This window comes from Neofelis nebulosa, chromosome 17 (genome assembly GCF_028018385.1).
Source record: "Neofelis nebulosa isolate mNeoNeb1 chromosome 17, mNeoNeb1.pri, whole genome shotgun sequence".
In the NCBI taxonomy this organism is placed as follows: domain Eukaryota; kingdom Metazoa; phylum Chordata; class Mammalia; order Carnivora; family Felidae; genus Neofelis; species Neofelis nebulosa.
The window spans coordinates 43,155,169-43,176,928 of record NC_080798.1 but is presented as its reverse complement, the minus strand read 5'-3'; the positions used below and the strand labels follow the sequence as shown (position 1 = coordinate 43,176,928).

The following is a 21,760-nucleotide window of genomic DNA, read 5'->3' as shown; positions in this document are numbered from 1 at the left end:
CTTGCACGGGGGCGGTGGCGGCTGGGATGCGATGGCGGAGTCGCTGCCCCAGGAGGTGAGAGGAGTCCGCCCTCAGACTTAGCTTGGGACAGGCTCCGCCCTCGGGGTCCCGGGCTGTGGGGAGGGGCTGTCAGACAGCTCGCCCGGCTCTGCCCGCCTGGCTGAAACGACCTGCCGGGGAGATCCCAGGATCTGCTGGCTATGGGTAACGGCCCCGCCTTTGGGCCACCCTATCACCTTGGCTTGGGGGAACCATTCTCTCCACCCCCATCGGCCCCACGATTTGGTTGCCTTGTCACCTCAACCAGGGCAGGGTCTCAGCCTACCCACCTCTCTAGAGATGGCCGCCCCTTCCCCCTCAGTTCTGGAAGATGTCCGTTTCATACAATCGTCCCCGAAGGGTAACCGGCCTTATCCTCGTTGGTCTCTTTGGGGTGATCACTTCATTCCCTTTGCCCCTTCCCCTGGCGGTGGGAAGCAGACTGCCCCCTTCAGTCAATTCCAGGCACAGTCGCTGAATTACTTCACCGAAGACAGGCCTGCTCCCCACTCCCTAGGCCCCTAGTGATGGCTGCCCCTACCTCCTTCACCCCATGGGATGTTTGCGCCTTTTCCTTAGCCTGGAGCAAGAGCACTCTGTCGCCATTGGCCAGAGACAGATAACAGGATTTGTTGCCAGTGGTCTCTTGGGATGGTCTCTCCATCCCTTTTGCCTTGAGAGTTGGCAGCCCCCTCCTGCTGTCCGTGAGAGGCAAGTCACCCTTTACTCATTGGCCCTGGAACGGTGCTCCTTCTCCTTAGCAAGAATAAGACAGCTCCCACTCCGCTGACTCCCCTGCCATGGCATCCTTTATCTCCTGGGCTCCAGAGGATGTTTGTTCCATCTCCATAGATCCTAGGAATGACCAGTTTTATCTCTAGTAGCCCCTTAGGATGGGGTTCATGGGATGGCCTCTTCATCCTTATCACTGCCTCTTCTTCCCTCTAGAAAAGCTACCCCCTTCTCAGTTCAAAGAATCATGCTCCCTCCCCTCAGAGAGGACAGGTGTACTGCCCTCTCCCTTTGCTTTTTGGGTTGGTTGCTGAGCCCCAGAAGACAGGATGGCCACTGTCTTAACTTGGCTCAGATAGGCTTCCCTGCCTTCCCCTGGGATTGGGGGCTTAGTCAGTCCCAATCTCATCAGTGTTCTCTTCCCCATGCCTAGCCTTCCTGGCCTAGAAGGCTGTTCTCCCCAGTCCCCAGTACTTCTCTCAGGTAAAGTGATCCCTTCCCTTAGCAAACCTTTGGTGAAAATAGAGGTAGAGGGCTTTGGTGAAAATAGAGATATAGGACTGTCCATCTTTAGTTCAATCCAGTAAGTATTGGCTGAGTACCTTCTGGTGCTAGGAATCAAAGAAAGGAAGAAGAGATTGGAATGCACTGGTGAGGTCAAGGTTAAGGAAGGGCATTCCAGGAAAGAGACCCACATAGGCAAAAAGTAATAGGCATGCTATGTTTATAGGACAGTGGGGAGACTGAACTGGGGAAGCTCTGGGATCAGGGATCCGGTCAGGCATAGGGCCTGGCAGTGCTGACCCAACAGTGGAGATTTTGTCCTCAGGGCATTAGGGTACCCTGCAGGTTTTCATCAGGGATATCCTAAGACTGAATGCTGTTTTTTTTTTTTTTTTTTTAGGAAAGTTAACCTTGTTGCAGTGTGCAGAATGACTAGCAAGGATGAGCCTGGAGGCAGGTGGGAGATTGTAGAAGCGCCCCACATCTGGGGTAATGAAGATCTGGGCTGCTGAGGTTCTAAAGTTTCAGTGGTAAAAATATTAGTAGCAGCAATCCAGCAACTATTTATGGAACATTTACTAGTTGTCAAGCACATTATATCTATTAAATATATGTACATATACCTGTATATATGTATATGGTATGGAAACTGAAGCTGAGAGAGGTCAATTACCTTGCCTGAGGCCACATAAGTCACAGAGCTCAGAAGCAGTAGAGTGGGGATTTGAATGAGTCTAAATTAGCCTGGCCTAAAGCTTGTGCTGTACACCTGTATCTGACAGCAAGGGACAGAAGAGCACAAAGAGTTCAAAGTATGAGGATCTTCAGGTGAGATGCACTGTTGGCATTGAAGTTCAGATACTGGAAAGTTGGGAATAAGAGATGCTTTAGACTGAGAATATGAATTTTGGTTGAGATAAAGGTGATAGTAAAACATTTAGATGAAGGATCCTGTGGACAATTGGCAACACTGGACCAGCACATGAATGATGAGACAATAGGGGGATATTGAATTGTTGGTTGTTCCTGTAGAGGTAACTGTTGAAGCCATGCAACAAATTTATTATCCTCGGAAGTAAACCTCAGATTGAAAGACCCAGGTCTGAACCCTGGGTGCCACAGAAGAATCCAGAAACAGGGCAATTGGAATGGTGAGTGGAACCCTGGAAAACACAGTGTCACAATAGTCCAGGAGAGAAGATTCCAGAAGAAAAGAATAGTTAATATTAGATCATTCCTGGCCTCACAGGCGACTCCATTCCCAGTCCCTTATAGGGCCTCCAGCCTCACAGAGCATGTGTGGAGTGATAGCCTGAGCACCTGGGCTGGGTCCTGCTGGGATCATAGCTTAACAGCCAGCTGAGAAAGCGAGTTGGCAGTGGAGAAGATGGGGAAAGAGGGAATACCCAGAGCCTGACCTGTGATGGCAGGTGGATGGGGTGTGGCTTCTGAAGATCAGAGGAAGAGACCTGACTTGCTGTGTCTGAGGTCCTATGCCAGACCCTTTACTATGTTACTTGATGCTCACCATAACCCATTTAGATCTCACTACATTTGCCATTTTACAGATGAGAAAAACAAGACTCAGAGAGGTCAGGTGATAGATAAGCAATTGAACTAGGTTTATCTAGTCCCAGTGCCCAGGCTCTTTCTACCACACTGAGTGGGAAGTTTGCTTTTTATCAATCAGTACAAACCTGCATCCAGGCGGGGCTCAGGAATGGTTTGTTCACAGGAAAGATCCTTAGAGGCTGGAGAGGAGAAGTGAAGACCCCATGAAGCTTAGGATTAAAGATGAACTAGAAGCCAGTATTCCAGTCCCCTCAAACCTACTATTCTACCAGGTGGAGAAGGTTCCAAAGGCCCCCAGTTCTTACAGTTTCCAATGTCCTGTCTTTTTCCCTCAGATGCTCACATATATTCTGAGCTGCCTGCCTCTGTCAGATCAGAAAGAGGCCTCCCTCGTGAGTCGGGCTTGGTACTGTGCAGCCCAGAATGCTCTTCGGGAGGTAAGGTGGCCACCCTTATCTGGCCCATTCTCAGTTGTCTGTCACTTCAGTTTGCTTGTGGCCCTGCTCATACATCATCCATCCATCCATCCATCCATCCATCCATGCACACTTGTTCACACATATGTTACATTCATACATACTTGGCTCTGGGTACAGTGCTGGGACTTTACAGATGAATAAGACATAGTCCCCTGCCCAGAGGAGCCCATAGTCCAGTGAAGGAGAAAGACAAGTACGTTAGTGATCGTGATGTCGTGTGTTGGGTGCTATGACATTGGAATGAAGGGTGCAACAAGAACAGGAAGAAGGGCATCCAAAGGAGAGCAGCAGCATCAGGGAAAGTTTCCTCATGGAATAGGATAAGGGTGAAGGTTGGTCTTCCATACTGGTAACAGCACAGGTGAAGGCGCCAAGGTGTGAAATAGTTCTGGAAATGACCACACAAGTTCCATGTGACTAGAACTTAGATAGAAGTGGTGGGAGATGAAGCTAAAGAGAGGTCAGGCTGCAAACTGGCACTATTGCTGGGGTTCCATCCTGATTACCATCACGGAGCCTTTAAAGGAATGTTAAGGCAGGGGAGTGACAAGGTGTGATGTGTCTTAGATCTCTGCAGTGCAGAGTGGACTGGAGAGGGTGAGTCGGGGGGTGGGGAGACAGCCCAGCTCAGAAGTGCGTGCAGACATCTGTGACAGTTTGAAAGGCAAGCAGTGAAAGCTCCTTGTTTGTTTTTAACTTTGACTTCTTTGAATATTCCTGAGGTTGAACAGTTTTCTCATTAGCTGACCATTTCTATTTCCTTCTCTTGTCTATTCATGTTCTTTATCCATTTAATCATTAGCATCGTAGTATTTTCCTTATCCATTTGTATGAACCTTTTATATATTAAAGAGATTAATCTTTTACATATTCATTGAAATATATTCCTAACATATTTGCCTTTGAATTTGATTTGTAGGTATGTGCTTATTTATGAGATACAGAGGTTAAATTTCTATGTTGTGGATCCTGAACATCTTTTGTTTTCTTGCTTTTTAAATTTGGAGACCCCTTGCCTCCTCAGTGATTTGATGTCCCTCATATTTCTCTCCTTTTTTTTATTAGACTCTATTTTTTAGAGAGGTTTTAGGTTCACAACACAATTTTTTCTTCTATTTTATGGTTTCAGTTTCTATAGTAATTTTTTTAATTGGCGAAATTTATTTTGATTTATGCTGTCAGATAAGAAACTAAACTAATTAGTTTTCAAATAGCCCTCATACCATTTATATATAATCTTCCCCTTCCTTTCTGGGTTGGACTTCTCCTCTGTCACACATTAAATGTGTGTATACACAGAGGGTCTGTTGTCATGTAATCTATCCTGTATCATTGAGCTTAGTTAGTGTGTAAAGATAGTTGGACTTGTGGAAAATTGAAGTATGAGACATCTAGATGGTGAGATGCAGTTGGTTGTTGAATTTCTGAATGAGGAGTTCAAGAGAAGTGTCTCAGTAATAAATACAGAGTTGGGTATCATTACAGAATGGGTAGAGGTTGAAACATGGATCTAAGTAACTTGCCCCAGGGAGCACATGTCGATCCATAGGAAGAGCAGGCCACAGAATCCCGAGGGGGAGTACACCAGTCTAAGGGCATGGTATGGAGGAGGCACCAGTGAGGCATAGAGGAGATTACAGTGAGAAGAGCGGGCAGAAGTCATAAGTGGAGAGCATTTACAGTGTTGAGTGGATGACTAACAGTGTCATATCCCATAAAGAGTCGAGAAAATAAAGAGCAGATAGTGTCTGTGATGTCCAATGTCCAGAGAGGTCCCCAGTGACTTCAGCAACACTTGGCATCTGGAGGAAAAGCCAGGTGTGTGGAGGAATGAATGAGATAAGAAGGACAGTGTAGACAGTTGACCTCCTTTGCAAGAAATTTCCCCACGAAAGGAAGGAAATAAATGGGGCAATAATGAGAGGTTGAGGGGACTTGACAAAAGGATTTTCATTGGGAGAAATCTCAAATGTGTTCTTATGCTGCGGAGAGTAATAAAGGAGGGGCGAATGTGAATGAATGAAGAAGAGAGGTGAGAAATGGTCCGATGCCACCTGAGGTGATACAGGCCTGGTCTTCGATAGGGTGGGGATGATGTCGCTTCTGTTCAGGAAGTGGCAGTGTGGAGCAGTTTGCTGAGGAAGCTCCTCTGAAGCTAGTGGCCTCTTTGCTGGGTGAATCTGGGGGCCACATTGTCATAGGAAAGTAAAAAGAGAGGTAGAGGCAGGGGCCTCAGCACAAAGGCTTGGAATCTTCCAGGGCAGAAGGAAGTGGGAGACTTACCAGAGCTGCTCAGAGAGCCCTCACTCACTCAGATACTGATGCTGCCTGTCTGTGCCTAGCCCTGTGCTGGGCCCTGGGGCTGCAGGGCTGGGGGAGGCACAGCACTTGTGAGTTGGTAGCAAGCACAAGCCAAAGGAGTGGGTAGGTAGTAGTAGTGCTGCATTTGGAGTCTTGTGTGGGACACAGGGGATCAGAGAAGATTCAGAAAAGACTTCATGGAGAAGGGCGTGCCTGAGATGAGGCTAGAGAGGCGAATAAATATTTGCCAAATAGACAAATAGGAGTAGGTGAGAGGTGAGACAACCCTCACACCCATCACTACAACCAAACAGAAAAAGCAGCCAAGTGGAGGCATGGCACCATGAGGCACCAATAGAAGTGCCATTCCCAGAGCCAGGGCTGGGGGCGGGAGGGGGGGGGAGCGGGGGCAGGTGTGGGAAAGCTGGGCCCAAAGAAGTAGGCAGGGCTCCAGTGCTGGCAGAGAAGCTCAGCCTCCATCGCATGGAGTAGAGAACCTTCAAGGGGTCTGAAGAGCATGGTCAATTTGCCTTTTGTAAGGATCACCTGGTGACAGTACCAAGGCTAGAATGGAGCCAGAAAGACTGAGGGCCAGGACCTTCAAAAGGGGACAACTGCTGTAATGTATTTCTGAGAGACAATACAGGAACCTGATCTAGGGCACAAGCTATGAGGCAGGAACAGAGGGACATGGATGCTACAGTGTGTCAGAGAGATGAGATGGAAGGGACTTTGGTCACCATGAATGTGGAGTGTGAGAGAAGGGTCTAGAATGGCTCCCAGATCTCTGACTTGGGTGACTTGGTAGAGGGCACTAAGAGTTAAGAAAAAGGGGCATCAGTGGGACAGTGAATTCAGACGTGGTCATGTTACACCTGTGTATCTGGCGAGTTCCATCGGGTAACTAATTCCCAGGGTCCGCAGATAAAATCGTTGGACTGGGATGAAGTGCAGTCTGCCAGGGCGCACAGGGAGGACAGCAGAGAGTGTGTGCATGTACGTGTGTGTGTGTGTGTGTGTGTGTGTGGTGGGGTGGAACATACCATGAGGAACTCACTCTCTCTCTTCTTTGGTGACCCCAAAAGAGGCTGATGGGAAACAGGCTAGACAGTAGGAGGAGAGCCAAGCAGGCAGAGCTACAGAGCCCCCAGTGGGACATAGCATGGAGGAAACTGGCCATCCACAGCAGGTGGCATGGCAGAAAAGTACTTGTAGGAGGTCTGAGAGGATTCCCCAGGTGTTGATGACCTTGCTGGATGGGAGGGGTAAGTGGGTGAGGCAAGGGGTAAAAAGGCGGCTAGCTCAGGTATAGGTGTGCCCACATGCTTCCAAGAGACCTGACGTCAGAGGAAAGGGGAGAAGCAGGAGTAATGAGGAGAGGGAGGCAGGATCAAGGGAGGCCTTTTTTGTGACTCTGGGGTATTTGTAAACTGAGGAAGGAGCAGTGGACTGCGGGTTACTATGGAAGAAGGTGGGGCAGGCCCAGTAGGCCCAGAGAAGGGGATTAGGAGCAAGAGAGGGAAGGAGATTAGGATGGGTCCTGACAACTGGTGAATATGAACAGGGCAAAGGGAGGGCCTTCCCACCTGATGGCTTTGGCTTCTCTCTGAAACACAACAGGTCATCTCTGGGAAGGTTGGAGTGAGGGGAGGGTGGTGCACTTGTGTCAGGGGCTGGAGAGAATGGTGGGCATGGAGAGAAACCTTGAGAGGGATGAGAAGAGAGCCAGAAGGTGGGGAGGAGGTGGCAGTGGGGGAGGCAAGAGGGGAGACTGTGGCTCCCACAGGCAGAATTCTGTACTCCCAGCATAGACCCAGAGGAGGCAGAGGTCTCATAGTCCCTGGCAGGGCTGGGGGCAAGAAGAATGGGCACGGCAGCATGGCAGGCAGGGCCACAGGACCCCAAGGGGAAGTAATCAGGGCAGAGGTTCTTTGAGTCCAGCAAATAAGGAGAGGGCAGGAGAAGAAAAGTGGGCAGTCAGGAAGGAATAGATTCGAATAGGATAAGGGAGTGAGGAGAAAGAGGCCAGGGCAGAGTTTGAGATCATAGAATCCACCATCTCAGCACTGGGGCTCCTCCAGCTAACTGTGAGGCCTAGATGGGATGCTGACAAAGACCTGTTTGGTGGCTCTGCAAAACTCAGCCCCACCCGGGCTGGGAGCACTGGAGGGCCAGGCCACAGGTACATGGCATCTAGGGTTCTGCTGACATCCCACCACAACCATGTCCCAGAGAGCAATTTTCAGAATTCATTGTCAGGAACCATCTTCCAGGGCTCACATGTGGGCAGGTTGATAAGGAAGCAGCACCCCCTGCTAGTATGTGCTACCAAAGATACTGGTTCACCAAAGCATGACTGGGGTTCATGCCTCACCAGGCCAAGCTAGGATGCTGGATTGATGACTTGTTATTCTCCCTGACCTACCCCCACTTAATCCCAGTTTTTCTCAAATAAGAAGGTAGACAAAGGCCATGCCCCCCTGCCCTCCCCCCAACACAGGATCTGCCCATTCCGGTGAGAGCCTGGTTGCCTGCCACTGGGTTGGTCTCTGTGAAGAACTCAGGACAGCTCAGCTTCTGCCCTCCACTGCCTTCTCTTGCTTGGGTGTTTATAAAGGCCTCCCGGAGCCTCTGGAAATGACCCCCAAGGTCTAGCTCCTCTCTATAGACCAAAGCCCCTGGGTGCCAGAGCATACACTTTCTTCTGGAGAACAGCATGCTGTTTGGGATCCCTATGCCAGCAGATGGGAGAGCCATTTCTCTATCAGATGGGTTTCCAATCTTGCCCACAAGCCTGCAGTTTCAGCTCAGGGCTTCATTAGGTACAATGAAGTCTTGGCCTCTCACAGTCAAGGGGTATGTGCCCCTTTTAGCAGATTTAGGGCATTTTCCAAATGACTTGGCATTTACTGTTAAGATGCCAGCATTGTGAAAAAAGGACATGGGGCTTAGTTGGCTCCTTTGTGGATGAGGCAGCTGGAACTAGAGCAGATATGCTTGCAGTCCTCCTTTGGACCTCTAGAAGCATCTTCCTAGGGCCTAGGAAGGGTACCTTCCTACACTGGGGCTAAAGACCAGAATCCAGGAGCCTGCTTCTTCTGTCTGTTGCTCTGCTCCCCCACAAATGAAAAATATCACTAAAAGGCTGCTCCTGGGCACCTGCGCTTTGAGTCTAAGGCAGACCACCTGGGTGATGGCTTAGAGGCTGCCCCCACACCACCAAGAAAAACAGTGGGGAGCAAGGAGGCGGTCTTAAGTCTCAACACACACACACACACACACACACACACACACACACACACACACACACCTCTCCCAGTAGCTGCTAAGACCTGCTTTACATCAGGTCCTGTGCCTTTATTTGATGGGTTTTACTGCCACCAACCAACCCTGGACTTGGACTCTAGGCTGACTACCATTGCCTCCCCTCAGCTGTTCATCTACCTGTTCATAGGGAGGTTGTGGGAGAGGGAAGAACAGGAGAACATTCCTGGCTGCCAAGGCTCAGGAAGCAAGAGAAACAAGGACTACGGCGGGCCCCTGGGGGTGGGGGGGTGGGGGCACAGGATGGGAAGGTGGAGGTAGTACTGCCTCAGCAGCCAGCCCTGCTCTGCGCTTGGCAGCCACAGCATACTCTTTATCATCAGACTGCTTCCTCTGTCAGGCAGGGCTTTCAAATGGCTGGAGGTCTGCTTTACCATTCTTTTCTAGAACCTTTTCTCCCTGCTCTTTTCATCATTTTGTATCACCTTCCCCACCCAGTGGGATCTTCCCACTCTCCTTAAATCTTAGAGAGGAACGCAGGCCCTTGGGGTTCCCACTACTCCACTGTCTCCCAGTGTCCACGAGAGGGGGCTGTGGGAAGTGATCCTCTGGCCCACAATCCCTACATTCCTGGAATGGGATCTGGACAGGGAGCCCAGTTTGACCCCTGATTCCCGTGGAAGTAGTCAGGAGCCGGCCCCCATTTCTTCCCTTCCCTTCCTTTTAGGCTCCATGCCCAAAGTGGGGCTTGAACTCATGACCCTGAGATCCAGAGTCACATGCTCTGCCGATTGAGCCAGCCAGGTGCCCCAGGCCCCCATTTCTCACCACACACTCCTTCCCATGATGACAGCCATAGGTATCTGTTTCTCTCTGTGACAGAAGCCAGCCTAGTTTCTCTACCCGGGAATGAGTTTCATGTGTCTTCCTGGGAGAATCCTATAACAAGTGTCTTGTAGGAGTGTGTATTATGTGTCATTTCTACCTTTCTGACTTCCCTTTGATGATGTTCTGTGGGGTAGAAGTGGGGAACATCGTTTGTTCTTGCAGTAACTTACAGGACAGGTTTTTTAGAGAGCTTGCTTTCTTGCATTGGGATCACGTTGATGGATTAATGCAAGAGCTTTTGAGTACTGCTTGCCTGCACCCTGGGCATCCATCAAAGGTAGAAAAAACCTCCCCCATACCTGTTCCTCACAGACCTGTCCCAACTTCCCTTTGGCACAAAATCAGGGAAGTTTCTGGGAAAACTGGGACTCCCCAAATGTCTACGCAAGCCAGCCTGTTCTCCTGACTTAACCCTGAGCTCGCCTCTGAGCTCCACCCCACACCAGCCATGGACTCTCCACTCTCCCCTGTTCCTCCACAGCAGGGCCAGCCCCACTTTCTTGGCACCACAAGATTCATTCTCTTAGCTTCTGCCCACAGAAATAGGAGACTTCTCCTTCCTTACCTGGACAAAGAAGATGGACATTCCAGAGATGAACCCCAGGGATCTCAAGCACATCTTGAACTCTGGAGCCTGCAGGGCCCACACATGTTGGTGCACACACACACATATGCACACATGTATGCACACATTTTTGCTTACACACAAAACCCATTTTTGCAAACATTCATGTGGCTAAGATACTGAAGCCACCAGGGGACCAAGGCCTCACTGCCTGCCCTAGACCTCTGGCACCCGGGCCACCCAGGGCGTGGTGGTGACAATTGCTTTGCTTCTTACTGCCTTCGGCTGTTCTGAGGGCTATTTATATGCTCTTGAGAAAGCGAAGGAGGCTGGTTGCTTAGCTAATGCTGAGCTCTGACTCTCTGGAGTAGGAGCTGAGTCTGTGGGTCTCAGGGCCACCTTCTGAAAGGCCCAAAGTTTGGGATCTATCATACTTCCTCCTTCTGCCTCCTGGGGGCTTCACTGGCTCTCCTCTAGGCCACCCCCAGCATCCTGTGCCCAGCATGCCAATGCCCCACCCCTCTGTAGGCATCCAGTCCCATCCATCACTAACCTTCCTGCCCTCCCCTCAAGTCATCCCCTTTGAGCCCCAGAGTGACTTGTCCCCTTCGACCACACATGACACCACACAGCACAGCGGTCTCCATTGTGACAGGGCCCTTCCCTGATCTCTGGCTTCAGAGACCTGATGGCCAACCCTCTCTGAAGCCAGAGGGCTAACCCCAGTCCTATTGCTGCCCCTTAGACCAATGTGCAGTACAACATCCCTGTGTCCTCTGCCTCCCTCCCGGCCATCAAGAGCCTGGGCCTCAGGGGCGTCACCTGCGTCAGCCTGACCAACCTGGATGACTCACCAGCTTCGCATGAGGTGCTGGAGTGTGTTGCCTACCACTTGGGCCCGCATCTGCAGAGCTTGTGCCTCAGTGGGGGCAGCCCCTCGGAGGCCGCCTTTGTGGCCCTGATCCTAGGCTGCCCAGCCCTGCGTATCCTTGACCTCAGTGGCTACAATAGCCTCTTCACATCGGGCATGCTACTAGCTCAGCCCGAGACGGCACAGCGTGTCCAGCAGGTGTTGAGTGGCCTCTGTGAGCTCAACTTGGCTGGCCTGTGGGACCTGACCGACCTCAGCTTCAACCGGCTCAGCAGCTGTGCCCCCAGCTTGGAGCGCCTCTCCTTGGCCTACTGTCACCTCACCTTTGAATTAGGCCCAGCCTGGGGCTCCCTTGGCCCCCAAGACTCCTCCCCCTCCCAACTCTCCTTCCACAACCTGCTGCGGTTCGTGAAGGAAAGGGCTGGTAGGCTGCATGCCCTGGACCTGAGTGGCACTGGCTTGCTCCCTGAGGCCCTGCAGGCCCTGGGTCAGGTGGCCGGGCTGCAGCTGCAGTAACTGAGCCTGCATGGCTGCCAGGACCTCTCCACAGAGGCTGTGGCTGCCCTTTGCCGCCTGCAATCGGGCCTGATCTCCCTGGACCTCGGCGGCTGCTCAGGACTGGCTGACGGGGCACTCGTGGCCATAAGCCAGGGCCTGGGACACTTGCAGCGCCTCAGCCTGAGGAAGCTGCAGCGGCTGACAGACGCAGGATGTACGGCCCTGGGGGGCCTGCAGGAGCTGCAGAGCTTGGACCTGGCAGAGTGCTGCCTGGTGAGTGGGTGGGGCCTGGCTCAGGCCCTGGGTTCAGGGCACAGAGCTCCAGCCCCACTGGCCTCCCTCAGCCTGGCCTACTGCGCCTCACTCAAGGTGAGCACACCATCTCCTTCCTTCCTCTCCAGGGCTGTGGCTGGGGGAGTTGCACATGTGACAGCAGGGAGGAACTGCCCAATGTTTATGTCCAAGGAACAGTAGTGAGAACAGAACTTAGGACACAAGGGGAAAGGAGCCTGGACAGACAGTGCTGCTGCCAGCACTCCCCCGCTCAGCCCCTACCGTGTGCCTGCATGGAGGGAGGTCCAGGACACCAGGCTGGCCCAGCCCACAAGGTGGCACACACCTTGTATGCAAAGTGCTCGGTGACCCGGGCAGTCTGGGTAGGGGTACTGAGTGCAGGTGTTCGTTCTGGAGGCAGGAAAGATGAAAGAAGGGGTCTGCAGGGAATGGGCACCGAGGTTACACAGGGAGGTTGCTCAGGCAGGGCCTGACAGAGGTAATATGATGTGTCACAGGGTCATTTCTTGGCTGCAGCCAGTTCATTAGGACTCAGCCCTATCCCTCTGGGTGGCATCCCTAACTTGGCAATATCAGTCTCTCCCTCTTTAGTGAATCATTCCTTCAAACTGTCAATGTACCCAGGGCATTCCAACCTGAACACCGTCTCCTTTCCCCCACAAGTGCTTCTCTTGCCCTGCCCCACTCTGTCTTCCTGTTACCGCCATGTGTCTCTTTATCAGCTCTCCCACTTATCTCTGCATCTCTTTACAAACCAGCTTCCTCTACTCTGCCCTTAGCTCCTGCTTCTGGCAGGTGGCAGCCCTACCCCCACAGTGACCTCAGAGTTCTGCTTCACATTCTAGAGGGAGCATACCTGACTGGCTCAGCTAGGGTCAGATGTCCAATGAGAGTCCAATAAGCTGTGGTCAGAGGGCTGCCTCAGCCCACACCTTCAGGAGGTGCCTGGAGTACAGGCAGGGCAGATACTTTAGAAACTTCCACCTGCATCCTTGGTGCCCCAGACAATCTAGGCCTTTGTCCTCCAGCAAACTCCTCCTGGTGTCCCTACCTTTCACCAACACAGGGACATTGTTGCTTCCCTCTATGGACCCACTGGTAGCTCTCTGTTGCCTGTGGGGCTGGAATCTTGAGTAGAACCTGCATAGGGACCCTTGCAGAAGTCACCTGCTCATTGCTCTCTCCCTTCTCCACTTCCCTCCTAGGATGCCTCAGTGCTGTCCCTGATCTCAGTGCTGAGCCCAAGCCTCAGGGTGCTAGACTTATCTTCCTGTGTGGCCCTCACCAACAGGACCCTGCAGGCCATCTGTGCCTACCTAACCCACCTCTCAGTCCTGCGCCTGGCCTGGTGCAAGGAGCTCCGAGACTGGGGACTTCTGGGGCTGGGGGAACCAAGTGAAGAGCCTACACAGGAGCCCCAGGTGCAGGTCATGGAAGGCAGGGGCGGTCCCTGGATTCAGCTACCCACCCCCACCCCCTGCCCCTCCTGAGTGTCTCGCTAGGACCATTTGAGGGCCAAACTCAGGAGGAACCTGAGAAGCAGGAGCCTCTTCCCACAGCTACATCAAGAGTTGGAGCATCAGGCCTCAGGCCCCAAGGAGCCTCCCCAGCCACAGGGCCCTTCCCTACTCATGCTGCGGGCCTTGCAGGAGTTGGACCTCACAGCCTGCAGCAAGCTAACTGATGCCAGTTTGGCCAAGGTGTGGGATTGGGACTGGAGGTGTGGATAGGCTGATGATCCTGGCACTAGAGCCAGGCCCAGGCCAACCCACTCTTTGCTTGGAAGAAGTTCCATTCTCTTTGGCTTCTGCTACCTCTGGCTGGGGGTGGGGGAACCTGGAAGAGCCCTGGGCTCCAGTGCCCTATCATACCCTCCCACTCCTCACCCCCATCCTTGCAGGTGCTCCGGTTCCCCCAGCTGAGGCAACTGTCACTGAGCCTGTTGCCAGCACTCACAGACAAGGGTTTGGTGGCTGTGGCCAAGGGCTGCCCCAGCCTGGAGGACTTGGTGCTGAGTCACTGCAGCCTCCTCAGCGATGAGGGCTGGGCCCAGGCAGCCAGCTCCTGGCCGAGGCTGCGGCACCTCAACCTATCCAGCTGCAGTCAGCTCACAGAGCAGTGAGTTGTCTGATGATACCACAAGTCAGTACAGGGGCTGGGCTGGGTCCCCATGCCAGGTCAGGCACTCACTGGAGGCCTCCCCACAGAACTCTGGATACCATTGGGCAGGCGTGCAAGCAGCTCCGGATGTTAGATGTGTCCATGTGCCCTGGTATCAGCATGGCTGCCATCAGGCACTTCCAAGCCCAACTGCCCCAGGTGGCCTGCATCCAGTCCCGCTTCGTGGGAGGGGCTGACCTGACTTTGACGCTCTAGGGGCAGGTCAGTAACCAACCCTTTGGCTCAGCCTCCATTGCCCTGAGTCCCCAGCCCTGGCCTCTTGACCTGGAGTTTGACCGAGTGCCTCCTACCCTCCTCTGCCGCATACCCCAAGCTACAAACTCCTTTTCTAGGACTGGGGATAGAACTAATCTAGGGCAGCACAAGGGGTTTCCTGCTCCAGTCTGCCCTACAGCCCAGCAAGCGCCTCTTCCAGCTATAGGCTGCTGCCACAGGCCCATAGAAATGCCAGCTCCTGCTCTCCTGACCAGGCCTAGGTCCGGAGGCCAGGCCCACAGGTGGGATGCATCTGATGTTGGGGAGGAGCCGACCTTGTGCTGCTTGCCCTGCCCACTTCTCACACCTAAGGCCTGTGCCTTCCCTTGTATAGGGAACAAGGGCCTTGTTCCCTATAAGGAGCTCTCCCAGCCCTTACCAGCACGGAGTTTTAGCAGCCAAGCCACAGACTTTGTTGTAAACTCAAACAAGATTAAAAATTCCAGATCTTACCTCCTTGTCTGAAGTTCTCAGGCTAATGGGCTCCCTCCCCTCCCTACCTCAGTTGAAGCAGCCCAGCCTAGCCCAGGGCCAACGTGGACAAAACACCAGAGGCACATAGACAATTTCTTCCTTACACCTGACCCAAAGCACCACAGGCACCACCAGCAAGTCCTAACTTCTTCCCCAACATGGTTGGAGACTAGAAGCTTTGAGGCCTCCCCCAGCATGAGCCTCCAAGCATGTCTTGCAGGAAAGGCACATCCCAGACAGACCCGAGGAGCGCAATGATTAAGGATGCAGTGGTCTTCAGAAAGAAAAAAAGAGAGAGGACAGGATCTCTGGCTTGGAAGGGTCATTAGAGGGCATCTAGTCCAACCTCCTAAACAGTCCCAGTGACTTCTCAACAGCAGCTCTGAGAAGCCACTTGGCCTTTCATGTGTCCACCCACACTTTGTCCATCTATCCATCAGTTCTAGGAACAGCTAGCATGGCTGCCTGAGTGCCTGCAGCACTGTACTTTATGTGGGGATTCAGAGGTGCCAAAGCTTTCCCAGCACCGCGGTCATTTGGGGAGGCAAATTAGCCAACAGACAGGGACAGTCCAGTGTGCACGGCATGCATAAATAGAGAAGCACCTGGAACTGGGAGCCCAGGGGAGCAATGAACATACCCTGGGAGATCAAGGAAAGACTCAAGGCAGTGAAAAGCGAGCAGAAGGGAAGGAAGAGGGCAATCAGAAAGGACCAGGGAAATGCACAGTGCAGGCCAGAGCTGGCACTGGGGAGGAAAGGGCGGGTCTCACAGGATGCAGGGAGGATGCCAGCTTGGATCAAGCACAGAGAACTCTGCAAGCCACAGGCCTTTTATTAGATGGCATAAACCACGTGTCTGCAACCCATCTTAGCTCAACTCTGCTCAGTTGGGAAACTGTGACCATCATCCCGTGGACAACAGGGAGGCACTGAAAAATACAGGTTGGGGGTAGTGTGCATGTGAGTGTCAGATCTTCATGTTTGAGAAAGACCTGGGGTATTGAGGACCAGAGGAGCAAGGCAGGAAGTCAGGAGATTCTTGCCAAGATGTTGGTGGCCTGGACAAAGGAGTGGAGACATTGGGGAGGAGGAACTGATGCTATTAGAAGGCTTAACTGCATCTGGGATCCTGACCTCGATTTCCATTTTGAACTCAATAGCAAGTTGAACTACTCCAACTGTGGTGGGAAGTCTCTGAATGTAGGAGTGGGCATGTTGGGCCCTGGAGGCCTGAGTCAGAAACAGGTGCTCTCCCAGCACATTCTCCAAAGAGATGCCATTTCATCAGTTTTCAAGGTAACATGTTGATGGTCAATACCGTTAAAAAGGTACTGAGATGGTGTTGAGAAATAGCGGTAGTGAGAGGCACGGAGGTCAGAGTGGTGGCAGCTTTCAGCCTGCCCTGTGGGTTGGTGTGCTAGCCTCTGAGATTGACCTCCAGCTGGGCCCAATACTCCTCACCACTTTCTGTCCCCAGTGGTCTTGCCTGTCCGTGGCCACCACCACACCCTGCTGCTGCAGTGGATTTGACTCAGAATGCAAGGCTTGCACTGAATTCCCTCATCAGAATCAACACATCCTTCCACCACCAGGGGACAGGTTTGGAATCTTGAGTTTGCCCTTCAGCACAAAGCAGACCCAGCTTCACATCTATTCCTTCATGCCTCTCACCAGAGGGCCTCGAAAAGGACAAAGAGCAGGGCCAACCAGGGCTGAGGACTGAGTTCAAACTGTTAGGAGCCTTTTAGAAACATGGCTTTAAGACTAGGCCCCTGTTCATGTTGCCCAGGAAGGTATCCACTTAGGACAACACCTTCTTCCTTGCCACAGGTCCCTCAACTGACACTCCAGACCACAGGCCATCCCTCTCTGCAGGCCCAGCACTCAGGAAGGCTGAGGACTCATCTTGTGGAAGGACAATAGGTCCAGCTTGTCTCCAGCCTCCTGCAGAATACCCTCAGCTACGGCTCCCCAGGTTTGTGGCCCCAAGCAGTGACCTTGACCCGATGCCCCATCTCATTTGCCAGCTAAGCTTGAAGGCAGGCTTGGCCCACAGGTTCAGAACTGGCTCGACACATACATAAGAGCCAAGCAGACTTTATTTCTGCTGCAGCCTCTGTTTGTCCGGATGTCTGGGCTTTTCCACCCTTCACCCTTCATGGTTGCCGCAGTGCCAGCAGCTGTGGCCCACGGCCAACCTCACTGTCAAGGTTCAGGGATGCTGCAGTCATAGCAGAAGTTGAAATTGGTGGGGGGCGGGGGGATGGGAGGTGGCTGCTCAGGAATGGGCACATTCTCCAGCTCCAACAACCGCAGCTTGGTCTCCATCGTCAACAGCTGTTCCAGGTCCAGCCGAGTCTGCTCACTACCCATGGGACTTCCCAGCAGGGCGCTCAGCCCATCTGTCCACAGGTGGAACTGGGGACAGGGCCAGCTCCGTGAGGGCCTGCCCATCTCTTCCCCGGTCCATCTGCCCAACTCAGCTCAGCCTGGCCCAGACACTTACCTCCCGTTTGGATGGGGCGATGAAGTTGAGGTATGCCTCCTCCTCCCCATGGTCATAGCTGACTGAGAAGGCTAACTCATAGAGATCCTGGGGAAGCCAGGGAGCTGAGAGCACTGAGCAGGGAACAGGGCAGGGCAGATGTGGGTGGGAAGGAGCCCCTGTCTTCCACTACACTCACCTTGTTCTGCTTCCCTGAGCCTTTCTCCCGGACGTGGGGGCAGTCTTTGCCTGTTAGCAGTGCCTTGATATCAGCCACAGGGACTGCAGGAAGAAGGCTAGGCTGATCACTGGGACCCAGGTGGTCCTGCGACATGGTCTGGGGAGAGCAGGTGGCTGATCCTGACCCTTGCCCCATTCTTACGCTGCTCAGGTAGGCTCTCAGGGGTGGGTGGGCTGGAACCCTCCTCCACGTCCCCATACTGCAGCACCTTGTGGTTAGGGGACAGGCAGCAGAACCACAACTTGTCTGTGGGTAGAAAGGGAAGATGGAAGGAGTGACAAGAGGGGCCCTGACCCCAACCCAGCCACCCAGCCACCCAGCCACTCTCTGCCCACCCTCCCCTCAACCACCCTGGCGTCGACGGCTGCTGATCTTGCGGAAGAGTGTCCCCTCACAGAGGCGGAGCAAACGCTGCTGGCGGATCAGGCCCAAGAGTTCCGGCTTCAGCTTCTCCCGCAGCTCCCTGGTGGGGCAGGGGTGGGGAGGCGGTGCTTGGTGACTGGGACTGGGGCAAGGCCCATGGGCACTAAGGAAGGTGGAGCCAGGACGGGGATCCACTCCCATCTACTCACAGTATGGGAGGGGCCAGTGTGCCCTCCTGATGCAGCCGCTCTGTCTGTCTCAGCCGCAGGACCTCCCCGTAGGGGAGCGCGTTCACCTTGGTTCGGAAAAGCTCCAGGGAGCTGGGCTTCAAGGCCAGCGTGCGGGCCAGCTGCTCCCGCACCACTTGCATGACCTGGAGTCACCAATTCAGCTCAGTACTATGCTCTGGACCCCTACTCAGAAGAGCCCCTGCCCTGGCTCAGGTCTCCTAGCTTCCACCCCACCCACCTTGTCAAAGTCCTCCTGGGTGGCCCGCATCTCCTTCCAGGTCTTATTAAGCAGCTGGATGCTCACACAGAAGAGCTCATGGAAACTCTGGTCTTGGCTGAAGAACATGGGTGAAAAATCCTGGGCTGTTTCGGAGCCTGGAGCAGGGGGGCAGGAGGGGCTCAGGGAGAAAGTGTGTGCAGCCCCTGGCCCTCTCTGCCCTTCCGTCCCCCGTTCCTGGACACGCTGTGCCCAGTCCACTCACAGGGCTCCCCAATGCGGAGCAGCTCACACAGCAGCACAGTCAGCTGGATGCTGCTCCGGGCAAAGGGGCACTCATGCTTGTCCTCACGGCTGCTGTTCTCCAACACAAACTGGGGTGGTGGAAACAGAGAATGGGATAGAAGTCGCAGCTAAGGCAATACAGACTCTGCTTAGGTGGCATCCTACTGTATCCCTTCCACCATATCACTGACCCGGCTGTAAGCACTAGGTGCATGTCTGGAGAAGTAAAGCATGTTGTCCAGGGCCAACAGGCCAGGGGGCACTCGCTCTAGATCCTGTGCAGGGTTGCTGTTCTGGGGAAAGAGGGACAGGTAGCTCAGTAAGGACTCCAGGCCTCTGGAACAAAGCAGCCCTGGTTGAGGCAGGGGTGGGGAGCTAGGGAGGGGTTGCTCACGGAGAAGCCCAGTTTTCGAAACTCGCGGGCACAGAGGGAACGGCGACGGTCAGCACTCAGCCCGGTGCCCAAAGACTCCCCTTCAGGATCAAAGGCAGCCTGGCGCAGGGCCTGCAGCTGCTCCCGCTGTTCCTGGGGTCATTGTTGTGGAGTAAGGGAGTATCAGGATCATAGATTCAAGGCCATTCTCTAGCTGGCCCCAGCCTTGTGCACTCCAAAAGCACCCACCTGGCTGTAGGGGTCCAGTGGTGTCCGCATACGTGGCTCCAGCAGCCCCAACATAAGGGCCTGCAGTACGTACAAATGATGAGCCATCTCATCGCCCAGTGGTGCTGCACTGTGGATGATGTTCTGCAGAACAGCCAGCCCACGGGTGTGAGTGTCAGCTTACTGGGAGAGGGAAAGTGGGGAGGGGTCTGCCTAGCCCAGTCCTCCCTACCTTATAGATGAACTGGCGAAGGTTTCTCTGCCACAGGTAGTCAAGCATGTGCTGAGTTGGGTGGGAAAGGGACTTAGATGATTTAGCCCCACCATGAGCACCCACCCTGCAGTCCCAGGACAGAGCACAGTACCCACCAGCTCCTGCCCCCACAGCCAGCCACCAGATGGGACACTCACCTTGCGTTCAGTAGAGCTGGCCCCCTGCAGCAAGGCTGTCAGCAAGGCCATAGCCTTGGTTTGTAGCTGCTGGTTCATCCTGGGGCAAGAAAAGGAGGGCTCAGCTGGCTATCCAGGGTCTCGGTCCACACCCCTCATCTGTATTCCATCCCCACCCCCAGACACTTACACCTGTAGGTGTACCAACAGCCTATCCAGTGGCACCTCACTTTTGACCAGCTGGCCCAGGGCAGGGCTGCTCAAAGTCACACTCTCCAACAGCCTGAGAGCCAGGGGCTGCACAGATGCATCCATCAAGTTCATGTTCACATAGCATACCACCTGTAACAGGGGAAGGGGATTGTTAGCATTTCACCACCATGGAAGGCCATATCCTGACCCCACCCCTGCTGCCCCTAGAAGAGGCAACCCACCTTCCTAACAAAAGGGATGCTGAGCGTCTCCCAAGACACCATGCCATGTTCCATGAGCTCCAAGAAGGCCCTCAGTGCAAGGGCCAGCAATTCCCCTAAGCTGGGGGGACATATGGGGCTGAGCAGGACCAGACCAGGACCCCCAGCCCCACCATGTCCACCACCCACCACAGTCCTGTGCTCACTCATCTCCATCCTCAATGATGGTGCCTAGTCTCTGAAGCCCATCACGGCTGATGACCTCCTGGGCAAAGGTCATGTCTGGGGCCAGCAAGACGAGGTGCTGCAGAGCTTCCCGGCGCCTTTCACGGCTCCCACACTGCAGCCCACCCAACAGTCGCTCAGCCTCAAGGTCCTGGCAGGGGTGGGAGAGGTGAGGAGGTTGGGTAGAAGAACTGAGGTGTGGGGACTCAGATGTCCACTAGGTGGGGCACTGCGGAGTTGGAGTCCCGGCCTCCAGATCTGGGGCAGAAAGGAAGGTGGGCAGGAAGGAGGCACAGAAGAAGAGCAGGAAAAGAGGGTGGGATCAGTAAGGGCATTACTGGGGCAGTGCTGAGGCACAGGATGCTGCCATTCTTGATCTCTGTACGGTTCTGGAGAAGATGGAAAGAAAGGGAGAGAAGTCAAAAAGGGCTCTGAGAACTGGTCAATTGGGGTTCTCGGTGAGGGAGGGTTTGGGAGTCAGGAAAAGATCACATTCCAGACAGTGGGATGAGTCTGAGTAATCAAGACCAGGTGTGCTTGCAGGAGGTGGGGATGTCACACAGTGGAATATGGGCCTGGCGGGGAGTGGAAGACTCACGTTCTCAGTGATGTATTTCCTATGTCCATCAGCAAACTGCAGGGCATAGCGTTCAGAGTGAACCAAGCTCCACCTGCGGGCAGCAGAGACTCAGTGAGGCAGGTAGGGGGCGCCCCTCCCTTCTGCCCTCCCATCTCCCAATCCCCTCCCCCGCCTGGCTAGCCTGCACTTACGCGTCGCACACCTCCTTCAGCACAGCAGCCAGAGGCTTTGCCTGCAAGTGAAGAGGTCACTTATGGGGCAGGTGTGGGGAGGAGTTGGGAAGGAACCTGGGAGTTCCGAGGGGAAGGGGGGCGGCCCAGAGGTGAGTGGTGGGGTGAATGGAGGCCAGACAGGCCTAGTGACCTGGTCCAGCCGGATGAGTTGCGGGATGGCGTCACGCATCTGGACCGCGATCTTCACCACGTTCCTCGGGGGCGCCATGGTCCAGCTGGGCGGGGACGCCTGTAGTTTCCAGACCGTCCAACCTCCGGCCGAGGGCGTGCCTGGTCTGGTGCCTCCGAGAACGAGGGCGTCTCCCTGTCCAAGGCCTGGACCCCGTGGCCCGCACTCAACGGTCAGGCTCGCTCCAGGACAAGCGCCGCGGCCTTCCCAAGGGAGCCAGACTAGTTCCGGGTTGGAGTCCCGGGGGTAGGCGCCTGCCCCGCCCCAAGAGGCGGCCCCGCCCCGCCCCAAGGTGCGGCAGGTGGGGGCGGGGAGGATGGGTTGCCAGAGCAGCCACACCTCCCTTTCCGGCAAGGTGACCCACCCGGTCCCACCACCTATCCAGCAGAATTCCCGGGAGGGGCCCAG

At 54.2% G+C, this 21,760-nt stretch overlaps 2 protein-coding genes across 6 annotated transcripts; one reads left to right on the top strand and one right to left on the bottom strand.

The window, feature by feature from the left end:
• The first annotated feature begins 6 nt into the window (after positions 1 to 6).
• On the top strand, positions 7 to 14,768 carry LOC131500191 (leucine-rich repeat-containing protein 29-like). The gene is made up of 7 exons (XM_058709003.1): positions 7 to 55; positions 2,059 to 2,104; positions 3,184 to 3,285; positions 13,214 to 13,429; positions 13,568 to 13,708; positions 13,909 to 14,126; positions 14,216 to 14,768. Exons 1-7 carry the CDS (start codon positions 27 to 29, stop codon positions 14,382 to 14,384), a joined length of 921 nt encoding a protein of 306 aa, XP_058564986.1. The 5' UTR covers positions 7 to 26; the 3' UTR covers positions 14,385 to 14,768.
• Positions 14,769 to 17,001: 2,233 nt separating this feature from the next.
• On the bottom strand, positions 17,002 to 21,553 carry ELMO3 (engulfment and cell motility 3). 5 transcript variants are annotated; one of them, XM_058708974.1, is made up of 20 exons: positions 21,314 to 21,544; positions 21,142 to 21,182; positions 20,969 to 21,041; positions 20,709 to 20,759; positions 20,352 to 20,521; positions 20,167 to 20,266; positions 19,923 to 20,074; positions 19,754 to 19,832; positions 19,575 to 19,625; positions 19,364 to 19,486; positions 19,136 to 19,267; positions 18,933 to 19,034; positions 18,722 to 18,830; positions 18,478 to 18,614; positions 18,219 to 18,382; positions 17,997 to 18,109; positions 17,788 to 17,892; positions 17,605 to 17,687; positions 17,427 to 17,513; positions 17,002 to 17,338 (listed from the first exon to the last, which is right to left on the bottom strand). In XM_058708974.1, exons 1-20 carry the CDS (start codon positions 21,389 to 21,391, stop codon positions 17,126 to 17,128), a joined length of 2,163 nt encoding a protein of 720 aa, XP_058564957.1. In that variant the 5' UTR covers positions 21,392 to 21,544; the 3' UTR covers positions 17,002 to 17,125. The 5 variants fall into 5 exon arrangements, 4 of the variants coding, with proteins under 4 accessions (XP_058564957.1, XP_058564959.1, XP_058564958.1 ...); XM_058708976.1 differs by lacking the exon at positions 19,136 to 19,267 and having other exon boundaries at positions 21,314 to 21,545; XM_058708975.1 differs by lacking the exon at positions 20,709 to 20,759.
• Between the last annotated feature and the right edge of the window lie 207 nt (positions 21,554 to 21,760).